We start from the raw sequence: 26707 nt of genomic DNA, 5'->3' as shown, positions 1-26707 counted from the left end.
AGCAGATGGTTCACATATTTTACAAGCTAATATTGTCTGACACGTAGTTAGAGAAAAAAAAACAATTATTAGGCTTGCCATAGGCTTGCCATTATTCTGCATGTGTCACACCCACCTTCCATTTTAATCCTGGACGAGCAAGTGGGATGAATCTTCCATCGAACATATGCGAGAATGGCCCATGACCTAAAAGAAAGGATTGTGCAGTTTATCTTTGTGGCATAGGTAAGATATGTTCAATATACTAACACTGGTATCCTTTATAAGAATGGTTTCACTGAACTTGTATCTTAACCTGTTAGTCAGAAAAAAACCTTCAATCTGTTAGATGGGATTGTACATTCAACAACTACAGAATCTTCACAGATCCACTGTAAGATTAGATTAGACACCCCTGCAGATGATTTACTGATAAGAGATTAAGAATCTGTACTGGGCATTCAGTCTTTCTTCAAAATTATGATGAAAGCCATAGGGATCTCTAAACTTTTTGGCCAGAGGGCTGCATCAAATATCTGGTGTTGAGGGCAAGAAAAATAAATTTTAAATATAAAATTTAATTAAATACATTAGAGATGGAACTTAGATGAATGAATGAATGAATGAATGAATGAATGAATGAACTCTAAGTACCAGGATTTCTCCAAGCACCAACACACACCACAGAAATAAAACAGACACTCAGATGAATTCCCATTCCCACACCACACAAGTAGCTTACGTGTGCATGAGTAAATAATTCAGAACCAGCACATCACAGGAAACACCTGGAGCATTTTCTGAGGGCCATGAAGGCCTCTCCGACCCTCAGAAAACCTAAGGCCTACAGAGGGCCCAAAACCCCGGTTTTTGGGAAAACCAGGAAGTGATGTTTATAGACCTTTAGCTCCATTCACTTTCACTCAATTGGGCCAGAAGCTTGCAGGGGACCAGAGGCTTGTCACAGGTAGGATAGAGGCTCGCTGCAGGCTGCAGCAGAGACCCCTGATGGTAAGCCAAGATGGGGGAAAGGAACCCAGCACTTCTCTGCTTCTGGTTTTAATGAGCCTGGTCATTCTTGCTGCCATCATCCGAAGCTAGAGAGACCTAGGCAGACAAGAGACCCAAGCTTTGGAAAACTCTCTTTCCCAGGTTAGCAGAAATCTTCAAAACCCAGGAGTCCTTTAAAACTGAATGCAGACTGTCTGGAAAGCTAAAGCAAACAACTTCCTCCCAAGTAAACTGGGCCAGGCAAGTAAGACAGTAAAATAAAGCAATTTTACTTAAAAAGGAGTTGAAGGTACCAAAACAGGAAATAGAGGGAAAGAAACAAGGCACCTGCAAAGATGAAGAAGCCACATGGGGGTAAAAGTTTGGGCAAAAAGTGGGCAGAGGTTAAAAGGTTAGCTGAAATATAATGAAACACTAAGGGCACAATCCTAACCCCTTATATCAGTGCTTTCTAGCACTGACATAAGGGCAATGCAGCTACAAGGTAAGGGAATAAACATTCCCTTACTTTGAGGAGGCCTCTGTGAGTGGCACACAACTGCAGGATGCAGCACATGTCCCATTGCCACCGCTATGCCAGTGCTGGAAAGCACTGACATAAGGGGTTAGGATTGCGCCCTAACTCATTCTAGGTAATTTCTCTACCATAAGTGCTCATATTAGTTCAGGACCTTGGTCCACATCTAGCTGGGCAACCTAATCGACTTTCCAGTACCAAGATAAGGGCAATGCAGCTCTGAGGTAAGGGAACAAACATTCCCTTACCTTGAGGAGACCTCCATGACTACCACGCAACTCAGGATGTAGCACCTGCCCCACTGGCACAGCTATGACAATGCTGGAAAGCTGGTTAGGATTGGGCCTTAGGGACAAACCCCAACCAATTTTCCAGTGCTGGGGCAGCCGTGCCAAGAGGGCATGTGCCACATCCTGGAAAAGGAGGGCAGTCATGGTGGCCTCCTTCAGGTAAGCAAATGTTTGTTTCCTTTCCTCGGAACTGCAATACAGATGGTGAATCAGACTGTCCATAGCCCATTTTAAGACGACAGTGGTTATGTACTGCTTTGGTCATTAACTGCTCCACATAGTAGGCAAAAATTAAAGCAAACTTTGCTCAGCAGAAGTAGAGCTGCTGGAAGGGCAGCCCGCATGCTAACTTGGCTTTCTCATACCTTCTAAATATATTCAGGATCCTTATTTTCTGTCATTTGCAGCTAATGAGTTCCTAGGTGAGAACCAGAGATACTCTGGTTAGTATCACCTGCCTAATTATATCACTTCTGGCCCTCAGTAGGCACCATGGATGCAAACTGGTCGCTATATGAAAGGAGTTTGACACACCTGGTCTCGTTACAGCTTTGTGATAACTGGTATTTATGACTTCAAAATGAAAATTATAATGCAAAAGTTTCATTTTCCTTAGTTCTTAATAGGTTAGATCAGGGGTTCTCAAGCGGGACCCACTTTTTAGAATGAGAATCTGTCAGGACCCACCAGAAGTGACATTATCAAGCAGGAAAATTTTTAACTATCCTAGGCTGCAATCCTACCCACACTTACCCAGGAGTAAGTGCCATTTACTATCAAAAGCATATATATAGTAGCCTGTTAAAAGTACAGACATGTGATATTTCCCCAAATGCAGTCACTTACCAGGGTAGCATCAAGTCTAATATATTAAAAATAAAACTTTGAAATGAATGGGGACCCATCTGAAATTGGCTCGCAATCCACCTTGTGGGTCACAACCCATACTTTCAGAAACACTGGGTTAGATTATAACAGACCAGTTTTTTAAAAAAATTTACTATATAAAGATAAAATAAGGAAGTAATCATAAACAAATTACATGGGCATCTGTGTTAAAATATTTTAGATATGGGACACTATGTGGTACGAATCACTTTAATATAGTTCAGAAGGTTCTTACCCAAATCATGGCACAGACCAGCAATCTGTACACAAAGAATATCCCTCTGGTCAATCTTCAGCTCTGGTTGTCGCTCCCCCAGCGCTCGGACCAAACGGCCTGCCAGATGGCCAACCCTGTTGCAAAAGCATCATTTCTTGATTTTTGGGTTTACACACACACACGCCTCACAATTATGAACTAACGCCACTACAGTTATGAACTGGCACCATAGCTAAGAACTACATGCATCTACCTCTTATATTTCACCTGTTTTTCCATTTTTTCCTTGTGTTTTTTCATTATCTGCTATTGTTTAGGACCCATATTTAAAGTAATTTGTAGAAACACAGCATAAACATAGATACACTGTAAAAGGGAACGTATAATACATGTGTCTTCCAGGGCCACACTCCAACTTCTGACAGACATGAAGAGCGTTTCCACTAAAGACTGCAGGAGCACACCCAAGAAAGGGGATGTTTCAGGACCTCTGTGCTGCCAGGGGGAGAAATCCAAAATTCAATCCCGCCTTCTGGAATTCTGTCCTGGGCATGCAAGGCACATTCATCTGCTTGACATGCACGTTGGGGGAAGAATACCAGGCAAATCTCACAAAAACCCTTGACTTCCGACGGGCGGACTTCCCTCAAATGAGGAGGCTGGTTAGAAGGAGGTTGAAAGGGAGGGTAAAAAGAGTCCAATCTCTCCAGAATGCATGGAGGCTGCTTAAAACAACAGTAATAGAGGCCCAGCAGAGGTGTATACCGCAAAGAAAGAAGGGTTCCACTAAATCCAGGAGGGTGCCCGCATGGCTAACCAGCCAAGTCAGAGAGGCTGTGAAGGGCAAGGAAGCTTCCTTCTGTAAATGGAAGTCTTGCCCTAATGAGGAGAATAAAAAGGAACATAAACTGTGGCAAAAGAAATGTAAGAAGGTGATACGGGAGGCCAAACGAGACTATGAGGAACGCATGGCCAGCAACATTAAGGGGAATAATAAAAGCTTCTTCAAATATGTTAGAAGCAGGAAACCCGCCAGAGAAGCGGTTGGCCCTCTGGATGGTGAGGGAGGGAAAGGGGAGATAAAAGGAGACTTAGAGATGGCAGAGAAATTAAATGAGTTCTTTGCATCTGTCTTCACGGCAGAAGACCTCGGGCAGATACCGTTGCCCGAACAGCCCCTCCTGACCGAGGAGTTAAGTCAGATAGAGGTTAAAAGAGAAGATGTTTCAGACCTCATTGATAAATTAAAGATCAATAAGTCACCGGGCCCTGATGGCATACACCCTAGAGTTATTAAGGAATTGAAGAATGAAGTTGCAGATCTCTTGACTAAGGTATGCAACTTGTCCCTCAAAACGGCCATGGTGCCAGAGGATTGGAGTATAGCAAATGTCACACCTATTTTTAAAAAGGGAAAGAGGGGGGACCCGGGAAACTATAGGCCAGTCAGCCTAACATCCATACCGGGTAAGATGGTGGAATGCCTCATCAAAGATAGGATCTCAAAACACATAGATGAACAGGCCTTGCTGAGGGAGAGTCAGCATGGCTTCTGTAAGGGTAAGTCTTGCCTCACGAATCTTATAGAATTCTTTGAAAAGGTCAACAGGCATGTGGATGTGGGAGAACTCGTGGACATTATATATCTGGACTTTCAGAAGGCATTTGACACGGTCCCTCACCAAAGGCTACTGAAAAAACTCCACAGTCAGGGAATTAGAGGACAGGTCCTCTCATGGATTGAGAAATGGTTGGAGGCCAGGAAGCAGAAAGTGGGTGTCAATGGGCAATTTTCACAATGGAGAGAGGTGAAAAGCGGTGTGCCCCAAGGATCTGTCCTGGGACCGGTGCTTTTCAACCTCTTCATAAATGATCTGGAGACAGGGTTGAGCAGTGAGGTGGCAAAGTTTGCAGACGACACCAAACTTTTCCGAGTGGTGAAGACCAGAAGTGATTGTGAGGAGCTCCAGAAGGATCTCTCCAGACTGGCAGAATGGGCAGCAAAATGGCAAATGCGCTTCAATGTCAGTAAATGTAAAATCATGCACATTGGGGCAAAAAATCAAAACTTTAGATATAGGCTGATGGGTCTGAGCTGTCTGTGACAGATCAGGAGAGAGATCTTGGGGTGGTGGTGGACAGGTCGATGAAAGTGTCGACCCAATGTGCGGCGGCAGTGAAGAAGGCCAATTCTATGCTTGGGATCATTAGGAAGGGTATTGAGAACAAAACGGCTAGTATTATAATGCCGTTGTACAAATCTATGGTAAGGCCACACCTGGAGTTTTGTGTCCAGTTCTGGTCGCCGCATCTCAAAAAAGACATAGTGGAAATGGAAAAGGTGCAAAAGAGAGCGACTAAGATGATTACAGGGCTGGGGCACCTTCCTTATGAGGAAAGGCTACGGCGTTTGGGCCTCTTCAGCCTAGAAAAGAGACGCCTGAGGGGGGACATGATTGAGACATACAAAATTATGCAGGGGATGGACAGAGTGGATAGGGAGATGCTCTTTACACTCTCACATAATACCAGAACCAGGGGACATCCACTAAAATTGAGTGTTGGGCGGGTTAGGACAGACAAAAGAAAATATTTCTTTACTCAGCGTGTGGTCGGTCTGTGGAACTCCTTGCCACAGGATGTGGTGCAGGCGTCTAGCCTAGACTCCTTTAAAAGGGGATTGGACAAGTTTCTGGAGGAAAAATCCATTACAGGGTACAAGCCATGATGTGTATGCGCAACCTCCTGATTTTAGAAATGGGTTATGTCAGAATGCCAGATGCAAGGGAGGGCACCAGGAAGAGGTCTCTTGTTATCTGGTGTGCTCCCTGGGGCATTTGGTGGGCCGCTGTGAGATACAGGAAGCTGGACTAGATGGGCCTATGGCCTGATCCAGTGGGGCTGTTCTTATGTTCTTATGCTTCTCTATTGCCAGAGCTCAAATCAGAGGGAAGGTTGACCCACTGGGTAAAATAAGAGGTAGTCTACCTCCATGACAGACTTGATTCTCCCCCCCCACACACACACATCATTTCTAGACCTTATATTGAAAATCTTGGTATGCATAAAGAAGGGTGGTCTTAACATGAGCAATATGGATAAGTGAAAATCCTTGAAGTGAATGTTCTGATAAAGAGGGAAGAGCATGCTGCAGTTTATACAGGTGTGTGCCACTTAATGATGGGGATACCTTCGACAATCCCCGTTGTTATTCAATTAGGTCATTAAGCAAACATTTAGCCCAATCTATTGCCTTTGTTCTGTACACAGCCACTAGCTGGCTGCACAGGTTATTGGATATAGATTGCCTCTTCTTTGCATTAAGAACTTTGTTGAGTAAACAGACACTCAGCTGCAGGCTATGGGAGATCTGGCCGCCTCATTAAGAGCCTCTTTGTTGTGCTATGACCACCATTGTATATGGGGTCTGTCATTAAGCGAATGGTTGTTAAGTGGCACACATCCATATATATGCACAAGTACTGTATAAAGACCAATATAATTAAGGGAAGCAATGCTCTTCAGCATGGAGCCCCAAACTGCAGCCCGCAGGCTGGATTCAGCGCTCTCGCTAACCTCTTCCCTATGTGAATGGAGCTTACCATTCTATGGGGAAGGCTGCCACCAATCTTCTCCCATGTTCTCTCTGCCCAGCTGTTCCGCGTTCTGCCACCCCAGCAGGCTCTGCACCAGGACTTCCTGGTGGCTAGACAGAGCGAACATGGGGGGAGATTGGTGGCAATAATGGCAGCCTCCCCAGTGGAATTGTAAGCTCCGGACACATCCGGGAGGCTGTTTCCAGCACACAACAGTCTCCAGTTTGGAGACAGCTGCTCTTCAGTAAGACATCAACAAAAAAGTATAGACATTTTCTAACATCACTTATTTTGTTAATTATGTTAAATAATTGTGTCTTCTATGCCTTTAGCACCTTGTGTTTAAGAAATATCAATAACTGATAATATAATGCAAATATAGTTTACATATATTTTGGTTTAAAATACATTAAGTATTCTGGACAAGAAATACTGAAGAATTTATTTGCTGAATATAGCAGCCATAATTACGTCAGTTGTAAAACCTTGAGCCAAAGGCTCCAGATAATGCAAGGAACTCAGAGCCCAATCCTATCCAACTTTCCAGCTCCGGTGTAGCCACAATGCAGTCCTGTGGTTAGGGAACACATGTTATCATACCTTGAGGAGGCCCCAGTGACTGTCCCTCCACCACAGGATGCAGCATACACCCCACTGGCACAACGGCACCAGCACTGGAAAATTGGATAGGATTGGGCCCTTAATCAGTAAACAGGTCCCATGAGACTATCCCAAAACCAAGCCAGAAAATGTGTTTATCTAGTTGTGTGTGAAGTTAGTATCCCCTCCAAACTAAATACTAAACTTTTCAAATTACTGGACAACAAAAAGCAAACTCAGTATTTAAGATGTGCTAGAGATAACTTCAGTGGTGGAACTTCCTTGTATCCGTATATGATACAATGGAGTGAAGTTAATTTAGGATTACTGTAAAACTGGCAGTGCCCATGCGCAAGAATAGCACAAGAGTGGTGACCTATACCCAGTTCAAATGAAACAAAGACAAAGGAATTCTACAGAGAATGCCCCACTTCCTTACCCAATTGAATGTTCAAAGCGGTTGTTTGTTGCTCCTGGGAAAACATAGTAAGTGCCACCCAACTGTTTTATGTATCGGAGACGCTGAAACTGAGGTGTGTCAATTATTCTAACAAGGAGAGGATGTATTTCAATGTGACCATGGATTGGGTCATTAAATACCTGGAAAACAAAGGCCTAAATTAAACAAAGAAATTACTGCCTCCCAAAAAAAATTTTAAATCATGTTTTTCCTTAAAATAAGAGGGCTACTCTGAAAGTAAGTTCCGTTTGGCTGTTAAAAAAACAAGGTTAAAGGAAAACAGTTTAATACTGCTCAAAAATGACATACCATGCTAGTACTTCACTTTCATGTAATCTTCACCTGAACCTAGGCAATCCTTGTATCCTGTGACAAGCTTTAGTCTCACCTCATCAAGAAAGTTGCCACTGAGGAGTTCAGCCAGCTTGCATTTGTGTAAATAACAGGCTGATTCTTCTCCATGACAATGCACATGCTCAGGCCGCACAAGATCCCTGAGGAGGGGAGACAAAAGCTTGTCCCAGGATGCAACAATTGCCTCAATTCAGGTAGAGATTACGTGGAGAAGTAGTGTGGCCATGGTATGCAACTTTTGACCAGTATTAAATTGTTTTCCTTGGTGTTTGTTTTTTTTTAAACAGCCAAATGGAACTTACTTTCAGAACAGCCCTCATAGTTACGGGATAAATATGTAAAAGCTTAAACAAATTATAACTCAACTGCAGCCATACAGAAGACATACTGAAAATATTAAATGTGATGAGAATTTTCATTACAACTGTTCCTTCATTACAAATGAATCTTCTTTGTGCATTTGAAATGTGACACAACTGCTAGCGGTTTTCATGTACAGCAGACCCTCCTAAACTGTGGGCATCCACAGATCTGAGTATCTTGATCTGATGTCAAGCCCAGGGCTGGAGAGCTTCAGAATGTGACCAAAAGTGACTTACAACTGCATCTGGGAGGTAGTGTGCAGTCTCCCCTGCATCTCAGAGAAAGCCTCCCAGACCCAACTGGGAGGCACTTCTAATTTGGGCTGACGCAAACTAGAAGTACCTTCCAGTCACATTAAGGAGGCTTCTGAGGAGGCCAGGATATCACGTGACCTCCAGAGGGCTGGGAATGGCCCTCAGCTAAGTAACTGCACCATGAATTTGCTATCTGTGGGGGGGAACCTAGGAATGGATCCCCCGCAGGTACCAAGGGCCCACTGTACTTTTGGCTTGATTTCTTTCAGTACTTATCCTGCCCATGAAGAAAGAGAAGGTAAAAGAATATGAATTCTTCAAAAATAAAGACTAAATTTCATTATTATTTTAGACTGTACTTTTTACTCAAAGGGGGGGGGTCCCCAAGACCAAGACAGGCCTGCCCAGGCCCACCTGATTCTTGACTCCTGTCTCTTGGCTGCCTACAGGGACCGAGAGTGAAGGGTTTCCTTGTGCACTTCCCACTTCAAGGACCTGAGACAGTACCTTACGGAGGGGGTTTAGGCTACACCCTCAGGTCCTCCTCTCTGGCCACTTCACCATTCCTCAAACTGGCTAGCTGCTCACTAACGAAGTTCCTCCTTCACTGTGGAGTGGAACTGACCCTCCATACCTTTGTAGGCCTCCTTCTCCCAGCTCTGCTTCCCCGACTTCACCCTCCTCCAACTGGTTTCCAGAACCAGAAGGCCCTATCCTCATTTGTTCCCTGAAGGGATTGCTGGTCTTGGCTGCTGCAAGGGTGGAACAGCCCCTGTCAGATGCTGCTGGCATCGCATGCAGAGACCCACAGATCCCCACCCCCAGGAGCTGAGGCCAGTGTTTGGGTGAGCCCAGGTGGCAAAGCTGCAACTGCCACTGATGCTGTGGGACTGCAACCTTGCCCGACCCGCCTCCCCAGGGGCACACAAACAGGCCAATTGACCCTCTCTGCACTTCCCGACCTGGGCTACAGGATTCCTGCCAGCCTCCAGCCTCCCTGGTAGGTGGCCCCCTGACACAGATTAATGCAGATACTTTCCTCACCTTCATTATATCTGCACCATTTTGTTCCAACTTTCGGAGACAGTCCAGTAAACTCAGTCTTAAACCTATAGCCCTGAAGAAACCAATCGTATGATCTGGTTAGATTGACAGTTCAATATTTGATTCTACAACATACTTCATGTTAAAGCTAGGTTACTCTGGTAGACATTTCTACAACTGTTTTCAGTAAAGCAGCTGTAATATTTCAAAGCTATTTATTTTAACTGTAGCAATTGTGGGAATAAATCTGCTTCTCTTCATACATCAATGAATACTGGTATTAAATGCATTTAAGAACACCTCTACTCCCAACATATCAAGATGCCACACCCAAACTGGTTCTTACCCAAACTTGATATTAGTTAATAGTCTTGAAACCAAAAGTGACATAAAATACAAGAAACAGTATATCACACAAGAGACCAATAGTGACGACAGAAAATCTAATTTCACATATAGCTTTCTTACCTACTCAATTTATGCATAATTTGGGTTAAGATCAACAATGACAAAAGATCAAACACCAGAGTCACTGACTTGCTTTTTGTTCAGCAAATATTTTTAAACTAGAAAGTTTCAGTTTAAGTAACAGAACACTTAATCAAATTTTAAATATTTTAAAATTTCATTACCTAATTCCCATTTTTTCAAGATGAGATTCAGTGAGATAGGACAGCGATAAGCCGGTGATTTGATGTTCTAAGGACATAAAGAAACCATTATTAACTTATTTCTTTGTGCTTCCAAAATTCTTTATCCTTCAAAATTAGTTTTGCACAGGTTTTACAGGCAAAGCAAAATGCTGATTACTATGTAAGACTGCACTTTTATTCCAAGTTACTCCAAATTCCAGAAGAGATATTTTAATGCTGTTGTTGGAGGAATTTTTACTACTCCTCTCCCAGGCAAGCTACAAAAGAGATGAAACAGCTTGCAGTTTAAGATTCATTTTTCCTGATTATTCAAGAGATCTTAAAGCACATAGCTTATCATTCGTTCCCAAACTGTGGGTCACAACCTGATTTTTGCTGGGTTGCCAAAGGGTGATGGAAATACCAGATATCAAACTGCCTCTAGCCCCAAGGCTATTAAAAAATCAGATACTGTAGCTGCAAATTGCCCTGCAATGAGCTGAGATCCTGAAGTTTGCAAGCATCTGTAAATATAGGAAGGTAAATGTTTGAGGGTATTTTTTCTGGTTATTACTTATAAAGAAAATATTTCTTTCTAGCGCCTAGTAGGTTATCTCTGCCGGCCGCTCCTGTCGTTTCTACATTCTTTTCCTTCCCTAGATAGGACCTCTGGTTTACTTCTTCTCTGGGAGGTTCCAGTAATTGTCCCTGAACCAAAAGGCACAGGCAGCTCCTGTTTTTGCTTACAATTACACGTGGATTACAGTGGATGGTTATTCCAAATCTTGAAACGCGGAGACTATGGGGAAAAAGAGGAGACAGAGAAACCATTCAGAACATGGTAACTCCCCCGGCAAGTCCTCAAAACAGAGACGCCTGGATGAACTCTCCTGGATGCAGCATGTGAGTGAGCCTAATTTTATCTAATAAGTTTTCTGTCCTTGATGTCCAAGATACTGCCGTGGAGTCAGAAGGGGGAGACCAACTGCCCCCCTCCCCCCAGCTGGGAGATATCTATAACTCACAGTCGCCACATTTCCCCGCTCTACAAGACAAGCTCTCGCTACAGGAGGAGAGTGCTACCAGTAATCAGTTTTTAACTGTTTTAGGAGATTATTCCATAACAATGGGGAATATGATTGTATACATCTGCCGGCAGTTCAACTCTGTTTTATCAAAGCTGGACTTGCTTCATAAGGATATCCAGAGCCCTCCTCTCTCACCCCCCCATCCTGCACAGCATTTGGACACTCACTTCAGACACCCAAGAAACCTACTCCTGTCTGTAGAAGGGGTGAGCCCAGAACCCCCTGTGAACTCGGACCGTCACTTGGTGAGAAACCAACTGATGTTAGTGATCTGGCACATGCCCCTTAACTGGGGGAAATGGACAAATAAACCACGAGCACTCGACTCTCTATCCAGGCTACTCTGTCTCGACGTACACGACATTGATTTAATTGAATTGATTAGGCTCCCTCGGTGGCAGCAAATGCCACAATGTTCCCGCATCTTGTTGAAATTCAAGACTCATAGGATTCCTCGCTTGCTTCATGAGAGGAAGTACATTCTCGAAAAATACAATATTTTCCAAAACCGGGTGTTTCGTGAAACACATACTACTCCACTACTCCAGAGAAATCATTTGAAGCCTCCATTATCAGCCTCTTCTACAGTTCCAAGGCCGGCCAATTTTGGCCAGATGCCCAGCCCTCAGTCAGGTGATAAGTGTAATCAGCTTGCTGAAAACACAGCTGATCCCTGGTCCTCATTACACTTGGATGTTATGTTAACAGTCTCTGACCTAAAAGCGGCCACTGACAGCTTTGCTAGTCTACTACTGAAGTTAAAAGCCTCGCTCCCAGTGCAACAAGGCAAAGCACCCAAGGATGCATACAGCCCACCTAATGTCCAACACTCAAAAGCTGGGAACGGAATGCCTAAAAGGAAGAGCCCAGCATCTAGCAGCAGCCCCCGGGCTCAATCGCTGGTTCCCAAGCCTCCACCCAAGGTACCAGTAAATTTGCCATCACTGAAGAAGACCTTCAGACCCCAAGAGGACCCGCATGGGTCTCTGTACTCTGAACAGAGTACAACTGAAGCTGCTGTATCCTTGGAGCCAATTGCATCAGTAGTCCAAAATGGCCTTCTTTGCAAAGCATCTGCACCTTTGGATGTCAGCAGTGCACACACAGAAATAGACTGCCCAATGGAGACAATGCCTGCCATTCCTAGTTGCTCTGTGAGGATTACAAACTCATCCACAGAGGTACAGGATGAGTTGCCTGCCTCAGACACAGTGTGTGTCAGGAATCATCTTCTGAGGAATTCTGTGTTCAGCTCAGAGATCTCAGACACTAGTGATATTACTCAGTGTTTGCCCAGTGTTTCTTCACAAGCTACAACGTCTCCTCAGAATACTAGCCCTCACAGCGGTGAGACAAGCTCCCAGTCCTTGGACCTGCTGCTTCAACTGGATATAGACAAGGACACACTAACCAGAGAGGCTCTGGAGGCATACAGAGCTCTCCCTCAACAAAAGCAGTTACAGATGGTCAAGAAAATTGAGATGGTTTGGCAGGAATTAACAAACATCATTCTGACCCAATGTTCTTCTACATCTTTGGAGAGTTCACCTCCACCAGACCCTCAAGCATCATCTCTAGAAGCAGACCCCCTTCGGAAGCTGCCCATTCAGGCTGAGATCCATCAAGAGCCTCCAGGTGGAGGAAATTTGCCTCCCTCCCCTTCTCCAGAAGAAGATGAGATTGTGGAAGGAGCTATAAATGCCTTCAAGAGTCTTCCAAAGATGGAACAAGCAAACATAATAAAGTGCCTGGATAAAGTTAGAGCAGAACTTATTAGCCCTAATGAGGAAGCTCTGACTGGCAGAACGCATCCTTTGGTTCTTCCAGAGCAAGTTTTGGGTCATCAATCTGATTCAGAAATGACTTCACCCAGGGAACATGTTACTAATTCAAGAGATTCTGTGTTACTCATGGAGGCAAACTTAGCCTCATCTAGCTGTGTGTCTTATGCCCCCCTGGAAATTGAGAACCTGCCCATGAAAGAAGCTTGACTGATCAACCCTTCTCCTGACTTGGCCTCTCCCTTTTTGAGAATCCTTTCTTGGAATATTGCAGGATGGAGGAGCAAGAAAAATGACACCGATTTTTTAAGTTATCTTAGAACTTTTGATGTAATTATGTTGCAAGAGACATGGGTCCAGGGCCAATTGCACCTTAATGGATATAAAGCTTTTTTGCTCCCTGCTATTAAACCTAATTCTAGTGGGCGCCCATCAGCAGGTTTAGCCATACTGGTGGCAGAGCATCTTAAATCTTGCCCCCTAGTCACAACTTCAGGGTGTTGTAAGATGCAAGCTTTAATGATATCCTGTGAAGCTATTGACTTATTATGTATTAATGTCTATATTCCCCCTATACTTAACAGTTCTCAGAGATCCCAGCTCTGGAGTGACCTCTTGACTGGTATAGATGACCTCAAGAGGAATCATCCTCTAGCTGAGGTTGTTTTGCTGGGCGACCTGAATTCCAGGGTTGGAAACTCTAATCAAATCTATTCTAGAGCATGGATGGTGGATGAAGAAGATTCTTTCCCCTCATTTTGTAAGTTAGATAGATGGTCAAAGGATTCTCACTACAATGCTAATGGCTTGGCCCTTGCAAGATTTTCTGTTATTTCTAATCTGCTCTGGCTTAATGGGCTAAAGGAGTACCCCAATGCTGGTGAATTTACATACATGTCCCCCCGTGGGTCAAGCGTCGTAGACTATGCTCTCGTGTCCATGTCTTTGAAACCACATGTGAAAGAGTTTGACATTGGGGATCTTACTATTAGTGATCACCTCCCTTTAACCCTGGTGCTTGATCTACACTCGGGGAGAACACCAGCACACCCAGGGGTTGAAGTAAACACAGAGAGTAGTGGCAAAATCATAGTGAACAACACCCTTTCCCTAAATTTCCATCAGTTAATTAGAGAATCAACAAGTATAGATTCATTATCATCCATCTTGAAGGAGCCTGACCCCTTTGCCCAAATCCAGTCATTTGAATGCCTAATTTACCACATCCTTAGGACCCTGGGTTCCAACCCTAAGCGGAGCACTGTACATGGTGTATCCGATAAAAAGGACTGGTTTGATAAAGAATGCAGAGACCTCAAGGCATTGATCAGAACAACTTATTTGGCCTTCAGAAAGTCTAACGCTCCATGTGAGGCGGTTAAATATTTTTTCTACAAAAAACAATTTAATGCCTTACTGGTAGATAAAAAGCAGAAGTATACCCATGCTCAATGGATTAAGTTGTTGCAAGCAATACAGCAAAAAAATAACAAACAATTTTGGGCCGTGGTATCAGGCTCTCTTAGCTCCAAAATAGATGACCCAGTTGTAATCTCTTCTTCTGTATGGATTAAACATTTTTCAGAACTATTTTTTGATAAGTGCAAATCCCCAGATACCCAACTCGACTTCAATTCATCTGATCTACCTACCTGGCCCCCTGTGATGCCAATGGAGATCATACAGATAATAGATCAATTGAAATCAGGGAAAGCTGCCGGACCGGATCTAATACCTCCTGAACTTTTAAAATGTGACCCTGAGCGGTGGGCTCACTTGCTTGCACCCCTCTTCACAACGATCGATAGGACTGGCTTAGTTCCCAAAGATTGGGTCTCGGCAACAATCATCCCAGTTTTTAAAAAGGGTGACCCTAATCTCCCTGCGAATTACCGGCCTATCAGCTTGCTCTCTGTAATAGGCAAAATTTATGCGAAATACCTAAATAATAAGCTTTTTACCTGGACCAACTCTAAGGATATCCTAGGTCCTGAGCAATCAGGATTTTGTCGGGGCAAATCAACAATGGATAACTGTTTAATTTTATCTCACCTAGTCTATAAACAGATTAAGAAAGCCAAGGCAAGACTCTATGTGGCTTTCCTTGATCTAAGAGCTGCCTTTGATTCCATTGATAGAGATCTTCTTTGGTCTAAATTAGCCAGCATGGGGATTGATAAAAGACTATTGATGTTAATTAAGATCTTATATTCTAACACATCATGTAAAGTTAGATATACCAGGAGTGGTAGCCTCACACACCCCATTGCTATAAATAAAGGGGTTAAGCAGGGATGCATTTTGGCTCCCATGCTATTTAACCTGTTCCTGAATGATTTAGCCCCAGCCTTGAAGACAGTGGATAGTCACTGCCCGATACTTGGGTCCCATCCAGTGCCGCTATTACTGTATGTGGATGATGCGGCTCTTATTTCTCGAACAAGAATTGGCTTAAAACGTCTACTCAATCAATCTATAGAGTATTTTACATCCAACAAGTTACAGATTAACTACTCTAAATCTAAAATCATGGTGTTTGCCAACAACTGGAAACCATTTAAATGGTCATTTATGGGCAACAAAATGGAACAGGTAAAGACATTCAGATATTTAGGCATTAATTTCCACTATAAGCATTCGTGGGTTTCTCACCGTAATGCAGTCCTAAATGCATCAAAAATCTCATCCCTTGCAATTTCCCGGGTTTTTTTTAGCCAAGGTAACAGATATGTCCCGGCTGCTTTAGAGGTATTCAAGGCTAAGGTACTTTCGCAAGTTCTTTATGGCTGTCCAATCTGGCATAAGGCCTTGAATCATTCAACTGAGAGCATACAGGCATCCTTCCTGCGGAGGATCTTGGGTTTTCCCAGATGTGTTCCATACTCTGCTATGTGTCTTGAAGTGGGTTTTATTAGACTCAAAACATTGGCTTGGTTGAGATCAGTAAAATTTTGGCTTGCAATCCTCTTCAGTGCTGCCCCATATGGGCTAATGTATCAGCTTCTGGCTGATCCAGTACTGCCTGTGGAGGTTGCGGATTTACTCACCAAGCTTAAATCGATAGGTCTAGACACAGCAAGCCTGGGTATGATTGGTTTAAGCGAAGCCTACAGGACTATCAAGGAAAGATTGCTCGATATTGAGCGTCAAGAGCTACTCTGTGCAGCTAACACCATTTGCTCCCCTCTCCATCTGCACATCCCAGTCAGCTTTGGGAAGCCGGCTTTATCTGCAGTGCCCACAGGCTCACAGAGCATTCTCCCTTGCGAGATGCAATGCCTTTCCATCAGCTCTGCTAGCGGGCAGGTTTAGTGGCATTCCCTACTCAGAAAGAGGATGTACCTGTGACAGGAATTGTGTGGAGACATTACATCATATATTTTTCTACTGCCCACTCCATGATACCCTTCGTAAGATCTATCTGGCTCCACTGCTGAACAAAATGCAGGGCTGGGAGGATTCATTTAAATTACAAACTCTTCTTTCCATAGAGGAAACTGACTCTCTTGATAAGGTTGCCAACTTTGTTTCTGGGATTCTGGCAGGACGGAATTCTGGGTCTTCCGCTATATTATGGTGAATGGGGGGAGGGGGTATTGGATGATTACGAGTGCTTTATTTTATTGTGTGTTCTGAATGTTTAATGTTTGGTTGTTGTTTCGTATTTCCATTATCTATGCCAATAAAGGTCTTATGTATATGTATTTCTTTCTAGAACTTTTTTAAAAGTCTGGTAAACCTAGCTGGGTCCCTATAGAGTGATGTTTAAAAAAGTGGTTCCCAGTGCTAAAACGTTTGGGAACCATTGGCTTAGATCAGAGGTTCTCAAACTTTGAGGGAGCTTTACTCCCTCAGTAAGTTCTTGCGGGGGAGGGGCTGGGGTAGCAACGTGATCCCCAGGATCGCGTCGCAAAGGAGGGTGAGGAGGGGTGCTTTGCACTTACTTTCAGAAGGCAGGGCTGCAGCAGGCTACAGCAGGTGAAGGGAGCCCTGTGCAGGGCTCCCCGAGTCTTGGAATGTTTGCTAAAAGCGGGCGCGGAGCACTTCCTGCAAAATGGAAGTGCTTTGCACCCACTTTTAGCAAACGTTCCAAGACTCGGGGAGCACGGTGCAGGGCTGTGCAGGGCTCCCCACACCTGCTGCAGCCCTGTCTTCTTGAAGTAAGTGCAAAGAACCCCCCCTCACCCCCTTAGCAACAAAATCCTGGGGATTGCGTCGCTGCCTCCCTCCCCTTCCCCCACCCCTTAAAGGGATGGGGAAGCATTACACGAACAGGTGGGTCGTGACTCACCAGTTTGAGAACCACTGGCTTAGATGTTAGGTTAGGCTGCAGCCCACTTAAAAAGAGTGAATAATACCTTTATACAGGCGTGCACCACTTAACTACTGTTTTCTTAATGATGGACAGTGAAGCACAACAAAGAGGCTCTTAATGAGGCAGTCAGGTCTCCCCTAGCCTGCAGCAAAGTCTGTTTACACAACAAAGAGGCTCTTGATGCAAAGAGGCAATCTACTTCCAGTAGCCTGTGCAGCCAGCTAGTGTCTGACAGGGAGTGTCTGTAGACACAACAAAGGCAATATATTGGGCTAAATGTTCACTGAATGACCTAATTGCATAATAATGGGGATAGGAGATGTATGCCTATCGCTAAGTGGCACACACCTGTATTGTGCATTATACAAAACTAGCATATTCAAATTGACTACTTGGCTTTGTGCCCATATAGTCAAACATTTCTTTCTTCTAGCTCCTCTTGCACACAGAGAACAAAATTCTTGTTTTCTACATTCCATGCACACTGATAAGCATACATCTCCTACATATTCCTAAGTGAGAACTTCTTTCCCAAATCAGAGGAAACTGCCTTGTTTCCTTTCTGGCTTCTCTGAACAATGAGCATTTGACCTTTCTAGAACTGAGAGCTCAATGTAATTAGGTAGATAAAACAATTACATTAAATTGACTGAATAAAAATGAGTACGTATTAAAGACAAATAGAAAGTTACACTCAGGCTCCAATTCTTGCAATAATGTTATAAAATAATCTAATAATTTCACTTTTCTATACTAGCCAAAAGTGAAGGAACAATGTGAAACAAACTGTATTTAAAGTACAGTCGTGTGCCACTTAATGATGGGGATGCAGAACAGCATCCCTGTTATCAAAGCAGCGCTTGTTATCAAAGCTTCGGAAGGCAGGGTGCAGCTGCGCTCTCCTCACCTCTGGAGGTTTTACTGAGCCTCAGAGGCAGCACGCGGCCACTCAGAATGCCCGTTTTGGATGAAAAGACGCAAATTCTAATTTCCTGGGAAACCGGAAGTCACATGTTTTCAACCAAAATGGGCAGTCTGAGCCTTAGAGAGGCAGCGTGCAGTCGCGCGCTTGTCTCTCCAAGGCTCAGAAAACCGTGGGGAGCACGGTATCCCTCAGCTTCAGAGGGCCAACAGAAGCCAGCGGTGGCTGTCAAATATACAAGCTGTTGCTGGGTGGAACTTCGTTAAGCGGCACCCACCTGTATATGAAGAGACCTCTAAAGGAGGTGATTACAATGTCCACAAATGGTAATAACTGGGACACAGACTTCTTACATCCAGCATACTATATTAACGACAACAAATATATTTTTAACCAGTCCTTCCTTGAAAGAGCTCAGGGCAGCATACAGGGTCTCCTGCATTTTGGCCACTCAATAACACTGTAATGTAGGCTAGACCAGTGGTTCTCAATATGGGCCATATGCCCCCCCCCTGAGGTCACATAATACTTTGGGGCAGGCCACATGGAAAAAAAAACCAAAACATTAGAGGGTGGCAGTACATTTCTGAAGAACCTACCAAAGCTTAACTGCCAGATGTATGATGAATTTATCACAACTGCATAAAGTGCCAATTATCAGAATATTTTTGTTAACATGACTTCTGATACTATTATACATTTTATGTCTTTATTATGTAACAAAGGAAATTCTTAAACCACTGATTATTAGAACAATGTAACTGAGCAAAAAAGTTAAGAATCCCTGGGTTAGAGAGAGAGAAAGAGAGAGAGCATGCAACTGGCCCCAAGTCCAGCCCCATGGTTGTGGGAATCTGAATCCTGATCTTTCCACCTTCTATTGCTTATTGTGCCTTAATTAGTGGGAAAAATGCACTGCATCAAAATTAACCCAAGCACAACAAATGTCCAGACCTTGCAGAAAGCACTTGTGCTCGATTTCCAGGAATCCATCTCATCACTGCAGTTCAGGTCCTTCCCAAGTAACATTCCAATTCTCAGAAATGGCTTTCTTCTGACTACCCTCCTCAGGGAGCCAGAGCAGGGAGGATGGGTGAAATGATTACTTGGGTGAAAATCATTGCAGTCACACCAGTGATACTACCCATTGCATATTGTTTTTACACAATATTTTTTTCTTTGTAAGCTACTTTGAAACATGGGATAGGAACTTTGCCATTTTGAAACACAGGTAGTATTATTTCTACATGCTCAAATTAGAGAATCAAAATTAGGGAAAGTTATTTTCAAGTAATGATGAATTATGAAATATTATTGTCCTGAATATTGCTTTCCATTTCGTACATATTAAATTTTTTTAATTTTATAAATCTGCTGCTTTCAAAAAGCCTAAGATGAAGTAGTTAACTTAAGATGCAAGAGACCTTGTCCTCTAAACTTTGACTAAATACTCTGGAACTCAGGATGACATTTCTATTTCCCCAAAATTCTGGAATTCATTTCCCTGTTCTCACAGTCAAACTTTCAGTTTCATTTACCAGGAACAGAAACTTGTTCTCCTGCATTTCAGTTTCTGGGAACATTTAATCAAATTGTCTATTTATGTTCACATACAGAATTAAAAATTGTGGCTAAAAACTAAAGAACTACTTCATGCAGGGAGGGGATGGGGAAAATGAGTGAGTAAAGGGCATATTCATGGAAACCAAACAATAACATGATTGTAACATCTGAATCAAGCCAATATCACAGTGATTCTCAGCTTTTTTCATCCCATGGCACACTGACAAGGCACTAAAATTGTTAAGACACACCACCAGATTTTTGACAATTAACAAGGCACATCATGCTGCCAGTGGGGACTCACACGGGCCCTACTAATAGATGACCTTCCCCCAAATTCCTGTTGCACACCTGTGGACCACTCATGGCACACTAATGTGCCACAGCATAGTGGTTGAAAATGACTGCAATATCATAATACCATAATTAGAATAAACTAGAATACTAAGTTAGTAAATTTTCAAGTATCACAGAAATTTCCCTGAAGATTAGATATTAGAGAAAAACATTTAAGGGGGGGATAGATGTTGAAATAGGAACGCTAGAAGCCCCATCTACAATATGTTACATTCTTCAAATAGCACATTAGAAAACTCTTTGGAGACTACCTTAGGTTAGTTTGTTCCTAGTGCAAATGATGTCAGTTTGCATAAAGCATGCTGGAAGAGCCATAAGGGCTCTCTCTATTTGAAAATACAAGACCAGCAATTACAGGTCGTCCCTCATTATCCGCTGGGATTCTGTTCCAGAGGCGCTAGTGGATAAAAATTCATGGATAAAAAAATCAATGAAAAAAATAGATTTAAAGACCCACTTCCAGGTTTCTTGCCCCTCCATTGCTCCTAATAAGGTTGTGCCTGGACATCCACAGGGGTTTGATCCTGGGACTCCTTGCTGATACCATAAAATGTGTTAAATAAAAACAGCCAAAAAAAGTGTGTCTTTACAATTGTGGTTTAAAAACTGTTGTAGAGAGGCAGTCGGCAATTAAAAATGCAAAGGACCCCTTGCCTTTGCCTGGCTCATTTGAAGAATGGAATGATCGCTTGCATGACAGTAAGAAAAGCAGTTTTTTTAAACTGTGATTTTAAAGAGATCAATTTTTCCCCTTCTCCAGGATTAGCACATTCCTTCTCATTTGCAGTGGCCATTCATGCAGAGTCAAATCCGTGTATAAAAAAAATTCATGTATAACAAGGTTGGACCTATACTGTACTAAAATATATCCCTAGCATTCACTAGTACTCTTGGGTTGCTTGTCAGGCAGAGAGCAGAACAAAAATGTGCTAGTCCTTATATTAGCAAAGCTATTACACTGTGTACTATCTGGGATGTTTTGCACTGAACATGAAGTTGTCAAGTTAGCCTTGAATCAGTTTCCCAGAACAATTATCATTTTAAGACTAAGAAAGGGCAGGTTTATTTTCTATCATGCCCACATCAGCAACAACTCCCACCCGCCCACCCAGGCACTCTTTTTTTTAATGTAACACAGAACCCAAGGAAGAAGGCTATAAAACTGAAAAGCTAGCTCACTGCTTTGTGACTTTTAGCTGGTTCTGACAGGTGTTAAAACAATCTCATAAGATTATTTTGTTCCTCACGGGCCCGTACAGGGAATTCTCAATATTCTCAGAGCTGAATCCTCTATCCATCCTCTTTCCTTGGGGACTACTCCCTGGAATACCACAACAGAGTAATACAGTTGCCTAAGCCTTGAACATCTTTCCCACTCTCCAAGACTCAGATCTCCAAAGTACAAACTACATTTTGGTTTTGCCTTCCTAGAAGGAGTCCTTCTCAGATCTAAATCAAGATTGTGCAAATACTCTCTATACCAGTGTGTCATGAATATGTACAGTTTAGGCCTAGTAGCATGTAGAGCCTGAACCAAAGTAACCCAGTAACAGAGAAGTGGCTTGCAGTTCCTAGCTGCAAGGATGTGAGTAACAACAGCCAATGGAATTTACAACACCATGGAAGGTGATAATGTAGCACCTAAGCAGACAGAAAGGTGCCTATGGACCCCCAATGGGGAGGGGAGAGCTGAGAGGGCTAGCATCCAGCCCCACTTCGGGAAGATTCTGTTCCCAAGAGCTTCTGATTGGACAGTTGAAATGAGTACAGAGTCACCTCAGACCTGTTAGCATAAGAAGTATAAGAACAAAGCCCAAGGGGTGTGTGGGGGTGGAAAAGGTTGTGGGTACAACATCCTGCAGGCGGAGAGCCAGCGCCAGGGCCATGTGGCCTCATAGGTAACTTGGAGGAAAAAACTACAAAAGAAAGCTGACCCAGGTGAGAGTTAGGGAATAATAGAGATAGCCAGTTAGCTTTGTTATTTTAATGCTGATATGTTTCCTAGAAGTTTTATGCCTCTAGCATTTGCTGCCTTTTGTAACTTTATGTAACCCTATGTATTTAATAAAGTAAAAAATCCTTTTACTAAGTTGTTTCATTGTCTGTTGGGGACAAAGGTTGCCTAGCCGTTCAGCAAGCTACCAAATACTCATTGAGGACTAGTAACTTGATGACTGAGGCTTTAATTAAAGAAAGTGCTCAGTGCCTGCAAGGGATAGAATTAAGCCTAGAGAGTCTCAGTGTCCCTGGACTGAGACACTGGCACATACAGGGTGGTGGCAGTACTACCGACTGAGACACTGGCACATACAGGGTGGTGGCAGTACTACCGAACAGGGGTCCTTGAGGGCTCTAAGGTTCAAGAACCCTAAGCACCCCCAAGACTCTGGGAGCGTACGAAGTGTACGACACAGTGGTTCTCACACATTTAGCACCGGGACCCTCTTTTTAGAATGAGAATCTGTCAGAAGCCACTGGAAGTGATGTCATGTCTGGCCAGGGCAGGAGGTCTGGTCTAGAGGGTAGAGCCTCCATTTGCCTGAAGATTAACATCCACAAGGTCGCCAGTTCGAGGCCACCGGCATCGTGCGACCTTGAAGCAGCTGGCAAGCTGCAGCTGAGCTGTTCCATCTGCTCGGAGCGTGGGAGGATGGAGGCCAGAATGTTAAACCAGATCGGAGTGTAACACCTTGAATGTGGTGGTTCTTGAAAGAGAGAACCTTCCTTCAATTTGTAAAAATCCCTGCGTGGATTTAATAAGCCTGCCTGTGTAAACCGCCTTGAATAAAGTCTTGAATAAAGACGAAGAAAGGCGGTATATAAATACTGTATATTATATTATTATTATATGTCTGGAAGTGACATCATCACGCAGGAAAATTTTTATGTATCCTAGGCTGCAAGCCTTCCCACACTTACCCAGGAATAAGTCCCATTTACTATCATTGTTAAAAGATTATACATAGTAGCTTGATAAAAGCACAAGCCTGTAACATTTCCCAAATGCAATCACATACCATGGTAGCTTCAATATATTAAAAAGAAAACATTGAAATGAATGGAGACCCACCTGAAATTGCCTCACAACCCACCTAGTGGGTTCCAACCCACTGTTTCAGAAACACTGGTCCACACAATGCCCATAAGTATTAAAAAATCTTGTTACACAAATGTTCCAAGTTCTCTCTTAATAGCTCAAATTACAGTTGCAGTCTTCTGTACTATTCAGAAGAAAACTGAGTTAAATAATACTATTTTGAGTCAGCAATGTTTTCAATCACAAAAAAACTAGCATAACAATGCCATTTGTTCAGCACTGCAACAAATACACTTGCTGGGACAAGTTTCTAAGTTTTAAGGAAGAAAGAGAAGTGCCCCAGGATGGAGCTCATTAGTCTTTTGAGACTGAAGGTTGCCAACTGCAACTGGTAAGACATGCATCTGAGGCCACCATGAGTGCCCTATAATGTGAGAGGGGAAAGCTGGATATAAGTTCTTTAACTTAATACAGTGTTCTTCAGCCTTGGGGTGAGGACCCCAATGGGGGTCATGAAGCCTCAGTTGTGCGGTCACAGCCACTTACAGGAAAGAAAAAGCAACCTTTTTCTTTGACCACTGGACTAGCACACCACCAGCCAAAGAGGGAGGCACCTGTATACCATTCAGGTACCAGGAGATTGTGTCCCAGTATTGATTAGGTTCTAATCTAAGCAATGGAGCTAAAACAGCTTTCACTAAAGCCAGGCTTAACTTTTCCTGCTCTCTCTCTCTCAGAATATTCGGTCACAGTGAACAGTGCTGGGAGGGCATTTACAGGGGGGGTGTGTGGGTGGATAGGTTCAGTGCGGCAGGATTGACAGTGGGGTCCCCAGCCACATTTATATATTGGGGTTGTGGCACAAAAAAATTGAAGACAGCAGACTTAACAGATAAGAAGATCATTTGGGAGCTGCTTGCAGTTCGACCTTCACTGCATTGTAGCGTGACCAGAGAACATAAGACAGCCGTGTTGGATCAGGCCAGAAGCCCATCTAGTCCAGCTTCCTGTATCTCACAGTGGCCCACCAGATGCCTCAGGGAGCACACAAGATACCTGCATCATGATCTCACTCCCTTGCATCTGGCATTCTGAGGTAACCTACTTCTAAAATCCAGAGGTTGCACATACCCATCATGGCTCGTAACCTGTGATGGACTTTTCCTCCAGAAAACTGTCCATTCCCTTTTTAAGGCATCCAGGCCAGATGCCATCACCACATCCTGCGGCAAGGAGTTCCACAGACTAACCACACGCTGGGTAAAGAAATATTTTCTTTTGTCTGTCCTAACTCTCCCAGCACTCAATCTGAGGAGATTTCCCCTGGTTCTGGTGTTGTGCGAGAGGGAAAAGAGCATCCCCCTATCCACGTGATCACCATATCCTGTGGCAAGGAGTTCCACAGACACTCAGTGTGAGTGGACGTCCCCTGGTTCCAGTGTTGTGCAAGAGGGAAAAGATCATCCCCCTATCCACTGTATTTATCACCATGTCCTGAGGCAAGGAGTTCCACAGATACTCAGTGTGAGTGGACGTCCCCTGGTTCTGGTGTTGTGTGAGGGGGAAAAGAACATCCCCCTGCCCACTCTATCACCACATCCTGTGGCCAGGAATTCCACAGGCACTCAGTGCGAGCGGAGGTCCCCTGTTCTGGTGCTGAGAGGGAGAAGAGCACCCCCTCCCCACTCTACCCATCACCGCAGGGAGTTCCACAGACGCTCAACGGGGTCAAGGAGCCGGGATTCCCCTCAGCCTCAAGGCTCGCGGGCTCAGCACCTCCCTCCCCGCTCACCTCGGAAGCTGCTCAGCAGCTGCGGCTGCTCAAAGCCCTGGCCGCGCAGATAGGCGCAGAGCCGCTCGGTGTCCCAGCCGCGCGGATGGAGCCCGCCAGGATCGGCCTCCTGCCAGGCGACGGCGCGCTTCTCAGGGGTGCAGAAGCCGGGCGCTGGGCTGCCGGGGCGGGCCCGCTTCGGGGTGCCCTCCCTGGGTCGGTTCGACATGGCCCCGCGGCGCGGGAGCCGCCTCGCACCCGCTACCTCAGCCTCAGCGGCGTGGCCGAGCGGCGGGCGGCGCGCCTCCCACGGGTTGGCAGCACGTGACCGCGGCTGTCCTCTCAGGGCCGAGGCGGGAGCTGCTCTGAGGCTGAGGGGAAGACCCCCCCCTCCGGCTCCGCCTGCGACTCTCGGCCTTTCGTGTCTCCCTCAGCTCAGAGCGGAAGCCTGGCTGGCTGCGGGCCGCTTTCGCCACGTGTTGAGGGGGGTGTGTGTGTGTGTGTATGTATAATTTATAATTATATATACACGTATATTATAAAATGTGTGTGTGTATGTATGCATGCAGGAAAAAACCTCAGCCTTCAACAGTCTTTTGTAAACACACACACACAGACACACAAACACAGGTGTGCACTACTCAACGACAGGGATATGTTCTCCTGTCCCTATTGCTATGTGATTAGGTCATTAAGCAAATATTCAGCCCAATTTAGTTGTGTAAACAGACACCCCCTGCCAGAGACTAGCTGGCTGTGCAGGCTACTGGAGATAGATTGCCTCTTCTTTGCATTAAGAGCCTCCTTGTTGTGTTCACACACATAAGAACAGCCCCACTGGATCAGGCCATAGGCCCATCTAGTCCAGCTTCCTGTATCTCACAGCAGCCCACCAAATGCCCCAGGGAGCACACCAGATAACAAGAGACCTCATTCTGGCGCCCTCCCTTGCATCTGGCCTTCTGACATAGCCCATTTCTAAAATCAGGAGGTTGCGCATACACATCAAGGCTTGTAACCCGTAAGATTTTTCCTCCAGAAACTTGTCCAATCCCCTTTTAAAGGCATCCAGGCCAGACGCCATCACCACATCCTGTGGCAAGGAGTTCCACAGACCAACCACACGCTGAGTAAATAAATATTTTCTTTTGTCTGTCCTAACTCTCCCAAAAATCTTCTTGGCAGGCCTTGCTAAAACGATCCATGAGCTGCTGGAGATCTTTGGCAGAGAGGGTAGTGATAGCTGCATCATCGGCAAAGAGGAAGTCACGCAGGCATTTCAGCTGGACTTTGGACTTTGCTCTCAGTCTGGAGAGGTTGAAGAGCTTTCCATCTGATCTGGTCCGGAGATAGATGCCTTCTGTTGTAGTTCCAAAGGCCTGCTTCAGCAGGACAGCGAAGAAGATCCCAAACAAGGTTGGTGCAAGAACACAGCCCTGCTTCACGCCGCTTCGGATGTCAAAGGGGTGTGATGTGGAGCCATCAAAGACAACAGTGCCCTTCATGTCCTTGTGGAAGGATCTGATGATGCTGAGGAGCCTGGGTGGACATCCAATCTTGGGGAGAATCTTGAAGAGGCCATCCCTGCTGACCAGGTCAAAAGCCTTCGTGAGATCTATGAAGGCTATAAAGAGTGGCTGTCGTTGTTCCCTGCATTTCTCCTGCAGT

At 44.4% G+C, this 26707-nt stretch overlaps 1 protein-coding gene across 2 annotated transcripts in view; it reads right to left on the bottom strand.

Moving 5' to 3' along the window:
* The window catches only part of SAMHD1 (SAM and HD domain containing deoxynucleoside triphosphate triphosphohydrolase 1), a 40792-nt gene extending 15452 nt beyond the window's left edge, over nucleotides 1-25340 (bottom strand). The window contains exons 1-6 of one of the 2 annotated variants that reach the window (XM_066626138.1): nucleotides 25061-25340; nucleotides 10206-10272; nucleotides 9574-9646; nucleotides 7538-7698; nucleotides 2921-3036; nucleotides 116-186 (exon numbers count right to left, since the gene is read on the bottom strand). In XM_066626138.1, coding sequence (XP_066482235.1) covers nucleotides 116-186; nucleotides 2921-3036; nucleotides 7538-7698; nucleotides 9574-9646; nucleotides 10206-10272; nucleotides 25061-25268 — 696 coding nt within the window. In that variant the 5' untranslated portion in view covers nucleotides 25269-25340. Of the gene's footprint in view, nucleotides 1-115; nucleotides 187-2920; nucleotides 3037-7537; nucleotides 7699-9573; nucleotides 9647-10205; nucleotides 10273-10952; nucleotides 10975-25060 lie in introns of those variants that run through there. The other variant, XM_066626140.1, reaches the window with a different exon arrangement.
* Nucleotides 25341-26707: the final 1367 nt, after the last annotated feature.

The sequence above is a fragment of the Tiliqua scincoides genome, chromosome 4 (genome assembly GCF_035046505.1).
Source record: "Tiliqua scincoides isolate rTilSci1 chromosome 4, rTilSci1.hap2, whole genome shotgun sequence".
NCBI classification, from domain to species: Eukaryota; Metazoa; Chordata; class Lepidosauria; order Squamata; family Scincidae; genus Tiliqua; species Tiliqua scincoides.
Note: the sequence above shows the minus strand (reverse complement) of the source record. Positions and strands in the feature narration are given on the sequence as shown.